Source organism: Triticum aestivum, chromosome 6B, assembly GCF_018294505.1.
Source record: "Triticum aestivum cultivar Chinese Spring chromosome 6B, IWGSC CS RefSeq v2.1, whole genome shotgun sequence".
NCBI lineage: Eukaryota > Viridiplantae > Streptophyta > Magnoliopsida > Poales > Poaceae > Triticum > Triticum aestivum.
In genome coordinates this window covers 569381032-569388894 of record NC_057810.1, presented here as the reverse complement: position 1 = coordinate 569388894, position 7863 = coordinate 569381032, and the positions used below count along the sequence as shown (strand labels likewise).

General features: G+C 45.5%; 1 protein-coding gene across 1 annotated transcript; it reads left to right on the top strand.

Annotated features, from left to right (window-relative positions):
• The first annotated feature begins 6627 nt into the window (after positions 1–6627).
• Positions 6628–7068, top strand: LOC123139391 (uncharacterized WD repeat-containing protein C2A9.03-like). Its single transcript, XM_044559197.1, has one exon. It carries the CDS (start codon positions 6628–6630, stop codon positions 7027–7029), a length of 402 nt encoding a protein of 133 aa, XP_044415132.1. The 3' UTR covers positions 7030–7068.
• Positions 7069–7863: the final 795 nt, after the last annotated feature.

Sequence of the window (7863 nt, the reverse complement as noted above, 5' to 3'; positions counted from 1 at the left end):
ACACACACACATACATTTTTTGTTTTTTAGTTATACAAATAGTTGAAATTTTTCTGTTTTTTAGAAATTGTTAGAATTTTTCTATTTTTCAGAAATAGTTAGAAATGTTAGAATTGTTAGAATAGTTAGAAATGTTAGAATTGTTAGAATAGTTAGAAATGTTAGAATTGTTAGAAATTTTTCTGTTTTTTAGTTATAGAAATAGTTATAAAAAAGTTAGAATTGTTAGAAATTTTTCTGTTTTTTAGTTATAGAAATAGTTATAAAAATGTTAGTTATATATATAGAAATGTTATAATTTTTTTCTGTTTTTTAGTTATAGAAATATTAGAAATGTTATAGAAATGTTAGTTATATATAGCATTGTTAGAAATGTTATAGAAATGTTAGTTATATAGAAATGTTAGAAATTTTAGTTATCAAAATCCAATCATTAAAAAAATGTTACCTTTTGCGGGCATATATCTAGTATTTGTTCTCGACGATGCCCAACCCGCATCCTCGCCGTCGACACGTCCGCGACGACGTCCAGCTGACCCATGTCCGGGACTGGGCTCCGCCGGGCTGGCACTGGGAGGTGCTGCCTGGAGGGGCGCGCCGCTTGATGAGGAACCCGGCCCCGGGTCCCGTCGTCGACCCTGATCTCGTTTGGTGGCGTTCGCGTGGGCCAGTTTCGGTGCGGAGGGAGTCGGCCCCGCCGAAGGTGGTACGTCGCCGTGTCAGGGAGGAGGACGAGCACGTCCATCGCTACATGTAGGGGTGGGCACTTTTGAACCGAAAACCGAAAAACCAAATCGAACTGAACCATATTAACCGATTTATCTATTAATTCGGTGATTCGATTTTTTGTTCGGTGGGAAATTTTAAGGTTGTTCAGTGTTTGGTTTTTGTTCGGTTTCCAGTGTCCAAAAACCGAATACACCGAAAAAACCGATATGTACGATACCCCATGCAATACCTTGTTTTTGAAAGTGCAGCGGGGGCGCGTCCTCTGGCAAATACTTGTTGGTTGTGGCAGACGTCAGGCCAGCCGCTAGATGAGTTTCTAATCTCACAATCTAACTAGTACTCGTAGGAGTATGTATGCATGCCCGGCGCTTGGTTATGGAAGTAACTAGCAATTAGTGTATCAATTAGTGCATGAGTTGCTTAGTTTACACGCATCACATATTCTTCCGTACATAATACATGTAACGCCCCATGTGAGTTTACACTTAGTTATGTTCACTAGTTTGCTTGACCGAATAAAGCAAGGACTGATGTTAAGGTTGCAAGCTCTTGTGATATATACTGATGAGTGCATGTATTTTGGTTTTTCAGTTAACCGAATAAACCGAACCGATATATTATGGTTAATATGGTTCGGTTTCTAAATATTGTGTGATTAATTCGGTTTCCATTTCTTCAAAACCGAAATTATAAAACACCGAATAAACCGAACCGTATTAACCATATAAACCGAATGCCCAGCCCTAGCTACATGATTGCGTTAGAGGGCGGCAGGTTCTCCAATACCTGGCAGTTTCTTCAGGGATCTCACTTCAGCTATGATCCTGTGAGGGTTCCTTCTCTTTGGTGTCCACCGCCCGCGCCGCAGGAACCGCGAGTGTCCTAGATTCTTCTGTAGTATTCGATCTTTATTAGCTACCTAGCCAGTGATGTATTCGATATTATATCTATTATTCGAGATGATGTATTCGAGATTATATCTATTATTCGAGATGATGTTTTCGAGATTATATCTATTATTCGAGACGATGTATTTGAGATTATATCTATTATTCGAGACGATGTAATTTGAAGACTAAATTGTTTTATATTTCTTTTGGATTAGTTAAATAAAAGCTATGGCGGACAATACCGGCAGAGAGGGAGAACATGCCATGTTCGATATGATACGCCATCCTCACGGGCCAAATGATGATCAGAATGAAGAAGATTATGACGGCTCCGAATTTCTAAACAACACCGGAGAGGGTGATATGATATTCGAGCGCGACGACCGAATTGATGAAGTCATGAACTATGATTATGATGATGACGAAGAAAATGTTGATCTTGAAACAACAAAGACCGGCGAGGTATATATATTTATATAAGCAGGCATCTGGTGATCATCACATGTTTTAAATGACTTGAAGATATATTAACGAATCGATCTTTGTTCTTTCAGCCATCCGGATCGAGCAAATCTTCAAGCAAAAGGACGAAACGAGGCCCGAACAAAAAGTTGAAGGAGGGCGTAAAGTACAATATCGAGGCAATCAGACCTAATGGCGAACCATTAGCGCCTAAGAAGATTGCGGACAAGTTCATTCGTCAGTGCGGAGTTGTTGTGAAGGACCAACTCCCGATCTCCCTTCAAGAATGGAGAGAGCCAGCAAAAGACAAAAGACAAAAAGACAAAAAGGACGCTGCTCCACGTCCAGATGTTACTTTTGTTGACAAAAGACAAAAAGAGCTGCTTTGGGATACTCTCATGGAACATTTCACCCTACCAGATCATTTCACAGAAGCAGATGTGCAGAAAGTCAAGGACGCTGCTCTTAGGAAGATGGCGGTTGCATTCAAGAACCACAAGAATCGTGAATGGGACAAGTACGTCAAGGGAGGAAGGAAGACTCCAGTATTCGAGGGAACACTAGAGAACCAACGTGCTCATTGGGACGATTTCGTGAAATTCAAGGATTCGGAATTAGCTAAGGAACGGTCGAGAATAAACAAGAAGAATGCCGAAAATAGGATAAGTTCCATAAGCTGGGGCCAGGTGGCTATGCGGTGGCAATGCCTAAGTGGGATAAGTCTGAGAAAGAGATGGAGGATGCAGATGTCACTTCGGTTACTAAGAGCTGGCCCCCAGGTGCAGGACTTGGTTCTATGCGCATGGGGGGGAGTTGGACCCGAAGACAGGCAATGTTTCGACGAGGGCAATTCTGAAGGGAGCCAATGATGCGATACTTGTTGCAATAGAAGAGGCATGATCGGGGGTGTTCCAGCCTAACAGAGAGAACGACGAGCTTACGCGTGCCCTGGGAAATCCTGAACACCCGGAAAGAACACGAGGCAAGGGCGCTATTCTGTGGTATGAGGGGTTTTCAGACTGGAACACCGACTACAGAACCCGTGCGAGAAAGAAGATTGCGGAGGAGAAGAAGAGGAAGATGGAGGAGGAGCAGAGGAAGCGGGACTATGAACACCTTCAAGGCCTAGAAGCAAGTCAAGCGGAATTGGCAGTCAAATTCCAGCGATAGCAGGAGCAGATCGACTCACTTACCCAGCAAAGGGGGTCTCAGCAGCAGCAGCAGCTAGCGAATGATCCAGCATTGGATAGCACCGCCCCATCCATGCCGAGAAGCAGCGTGGGTTCCGCCCCGGACGACGCAATGCTGGATAGATACCCCGTGGATGACATCGAACACTAACTGCGAGCTACACGTCAAAATGAAGAACATATCCATGAAGGTGGCGGACGCCGTTGCTTTTACAAATCCCCCCGAGGCAACCTTCCATTGCAACCCGATTCTAGCGGGCTATGCTCGTGTCTTGGTTGATGAGGTGGTGGACCCATATTCGGAGCTACAGCTTGACATTCCTGGAGGTGACGACGAGCACTTTCTCGGAGAGGCCAACCATCGTATCATCCTATGGAAAAAGGATTGCATCATCTTTCGAAGGCCACCGACACCGCGTCAGCCGACTCCTCGTCGAAGTCCGCCACCGAGTCAGCAGACTCCCGCTCCTGCAAGTCCACCAAGTCCGGCAAAGCGTCAGGCCACTCCTCCTCCAAGTCCGGCAAAGTGTCAGGCCACTCCTCCTCCTCCAAGTCCGCCACAGCGTCAGACGTCCACTCCTCCAAGTCCGGCACAACCTCAGGCCACTCCTCCTCCAAGTCCGGCACAGCTTCAGGCCACTCCTCCTCGTCCAACTCAGCCCCGTCAGCCGTCTCCTCCGCCTCAGCAATCAGAGAAGAGACACCCCGCAGCTATGGTGCGTAGCGGTACGAGTCGAGGTAGTACAGGAAGTACATGCGTAGGCAAGCGATATAAATATGGTCCAAGCCTCACGCCTCTTCCGCAGAGGCCTTATGACAAGTCCAAGGAGGAAAACGCAGCCATATCGAAGGCCGAGGTGGAAGCCCATTTTGCACCGAAACCGCCACCGCCGCCAAGGGAGAAAGTGCTTGAGGAAACGATTGACCACTTCATTCGTATGGCTCAACCACCAGCTCCCAAGCCTGTTGACACAGACTATGAGTGCCACATCAGGAAGTTAAATCGAGCACGTCTACGTAAGGAGGCGAGCTCGGGATCGAGCAAACAACAAGCAGCTGTCAAAAAATGCGGGAAAACCATTCCCCAGTTGGGAGAACAGGCGGCGCAATCGATCCCCTCGCTTGTTGTGCCAACAACACGTGACAGTATGCGCACCCAATATTATTGTGGGCAAACAGTTTACATTCCCGAGGTGGGCAATGTGGTAATAACCAAGGACCATATAATGCAGGCTGAAGTTCTCAACATCACTGTTGGACAACTCCTCGAGATCGAGCCCATGCCTGTGCTTACAGAGGATGAAATAAATCGGAAATATGTCCGGGGCCAACCTTTGGTCGAGCCAGACAAGGTCAAGAACCTCCCAACGAGAATGTATGAATTGCATCAATGGTACATGAACATTACCAAGATTTCCGATCGATTGTCCCTCATGGTGAATGTCAAGGAGGAGCATTACTTCCATGAGAAAGCTCTGTTTGTTGAGTATTCTGAACTGTTTCAGTTATACAATCAAGACACACTCGACAAATCTATCGTCAGTTGCTATTGTCTGTAAGTGATTTCTTTCTGTAATTTAAGTCTCAAGCTAGTTGTAGTGATCCTTTTGATCAATCATTACCTGTAATTATCCTCACTATATTCTTTTCTGTGGTATTATGCAGGATGAAGATGTATGAAATGAGAAAAGGTGGACGCTTTGGCATTGGGTTCATTGACCTAAACACCGTTAATGAATACACATGGCTAATAAATCCACATCATGAAAAGGCCGTAGAGGACAACATGCTAGAGTTCTTGAAGCGCCTCAAATACAATGAAGATATACTACTTCCTTACAACTTCCAGTGAGTCACACTGTCTTGTACTACAAATTCTCTGTTTTTGCCTACTAGCTAGCTACATGTTTTTGCTTACATATGCCCGCTTAATTAAGACATGCAAACATGTGTGCATGCAGATTTCACTGGATCTTGTGTATCATTAAAGTTGATGTCGGAACAGTTGAAATACTGGACTCACTACTCAAAGAAAATACTGACTATAACATCTTGTTTGGGATAGTCAACAGGTAATTTCAATCATTATTAACTATATATCTCGGCCTATTTAGTTCGTCATTTCATGATATGAACTGTTTAATAACCCCTTTATTCATTTTCTTTGTCGGCGGGCAGGGCTTGGGCAAGGTTCATCAGCGTCACGGAAGGCGAATGGAAAAAAAGCTTAAATGGTTTCGACCCAAGGTAAGTAATTAAGTAGTACTAGCTAGCTAGCTAGTTGCCATCTCTTTAATTATCATGCTTGATTAATTATTATCTGATCAAATTCCATTCTCGTAAAGGCCCTGAAGCAGGCGTAGGGGACTGATCTGTGTGCATTCTGCGTTTGCGAGAACATTCGCATGATGGCGTCCGAAAGGAGTAGATCTCAAAGACAGGAATGGGTACGCTTGTCAGAACACTATTCACAATTTTTACACCATTATCGATATCTAGTCACACAACTAATACACATGCATATTGATCTCCTTCTTAACAGTTCAGAGAGGTGCGGGAGAAGCTCCTAGAAACGGAGCGCGTAGAAGCACTTCAAGAGAAAATAGCGGGATTTTTGCTCGACCAGGTCATAAATCCGAAGGGAGAATACTATTACCCGCTACCGCCCCCATGAAAACCACTTCCAATTGTCATCGTGCTCCGAAGGCACCAATTAGGCTAATGCCACTGGCTCCGAAGGCAACATGCATATGTAGGAGAAATTGTATATAGCTATACATGTGTGTATGTGTGAATTAATTAATATGGTGGTTTGTGAGACATTGATGATATATATATGCATGATTGGTTCTACTAGAAATTCTATATATATATATATATATGCATAACGTGTACAATGTGTAGTATCGTAAAATACCAGCAAATGAAAAAGAATTAAAATGGAAACACAAAATTAAATGAAAAAGAAATCATAAAACTAAACCCCCCCAAACCTTATAGTACCGGTTGGTCTTACCAACCGGTACTAAAGGGCTCCAGGCCCCCGGAGCTGGCTCGTGCCACGTGGTTGCCCTTTAGCACCGGTTCGTGCTGAACCGGTACTAGGGGGGGGGGGCTTTAGTGCCCACACTTTAGTGCCGGTTATGGAACTGGCACTAAAGGGCCTTACGAACCGGTGCTATTGCTTGGTTTTGCACTAGTGTGATGCTTTACTTGTTGATGCGAATTCAGGAGAGGTATACTACTAGCCCATGCCAACCCATACACCAGAAATCCCATGTTAGCCAAACTCTGATTGATATTTCAAATTGAAATGCTGATTTGTAATTAAGTGGGTGCACCATTTCTTATTCTGGATGCAGACGCTTCATTCCATGAAAGGCCATCATGACAACTCGTTCGCATCGGCCCGGAGCCCTGATGGCCGGACGTTTGCTACCGGGAACCAAGACAAGACATGCCGAGTCTGGGACGTGAGGAACCTGTCGAAAGCCGTCCATGTACTGAAGGGCAACCTCGGGGCCATTAGGTCGATCCACTTCACTTCTGACGGGCAGTTCCTGGCGATGGCGGAACATGCGGACTTCGTCCAGATCTTCGACGCCCGGAGCGATTACACCAAAAGGCAAGAGCTGGATTTCTTTGGCGAGATATCTGGGTTCTCCTTCAGCCCGGATATGGACGCTCTTTTCGTCGGCATGTGGGATAGAACATATGGCAGCCTCCTCCAATATGGTCGGTTACATAATGACAACTAGTGCATGTACACTGCATATGGAGCTGTTCCCCCGCATGTATTTCCCAGAAGTCTTGAACAGAACTTGTCTGTGTGTGACTCATTTCTCAGCTGTATATAAATAAATATGCATGTGTGCTTCATTGCTCTCCGGAACTTGGCACTGAGGTGCTTTCATGGGTGAAATCCGCCGCTGCCTCACCTCAGCAGAGTGCCAGAGTGTGAATTTCCCATCTTGGTGGGTGGGCGGCCACCACGCTTGCGGCTCAACCTCTCTGATGATGCTCACTATTTGGAGTCTATGGAAGAAGCGGAATGATTGCAAAGCTGTCATTACTATTGCAAAACTATTGCAACACTGCACAAAGGATTCCAGATGAAACTCGATTCACAACCAGTCCTTCCTTGCAAATACAGTATGACACAAAGAACACAATGCGGTCTTGAGAGACTCTCAGGATGCCGTCTCTGATCATAACTTTGCCGAGGGCGGGCAAGGGAAAGAGGGTCTCCCACTAAACTAATGAAGTGGATCGGCCACATACATCAACCCTAGCTAATGAGGTGTCAGAGACGCTGGCCATTGGGTGTTGCCAGTGACTTTAGTCCCACCTCGGATATGGGAGGGGGCTAGGACCACCTTATAAGGAGGAGTGCCACACTCCCTTCGGGCTAGTATTTTGGGATGTGGTGGGCTCTTTGCTTGTGTGATGTGTCCGATGCGCACCGGAAACGTCCGAACATATGCCGGAGGTTGGGAGCTGGGCCTGGGACGCTAACAATTGGTATCAGAGTTGGGCCCCAGTCCGCCCTGTTTAGGGGGATGGGGTGTGAGAGACGCTGGCCATTGGGTGTT

What these genes read in the sequence shown, in the direction of transcription:
- LOC123139391 (XM_044559197.1), top strand. Translation starts at nt 6,628, where the DNA reads ATGCAGACGCTTCATTCCATGAAAGGCCATCATGACAACTCGTTCGCA.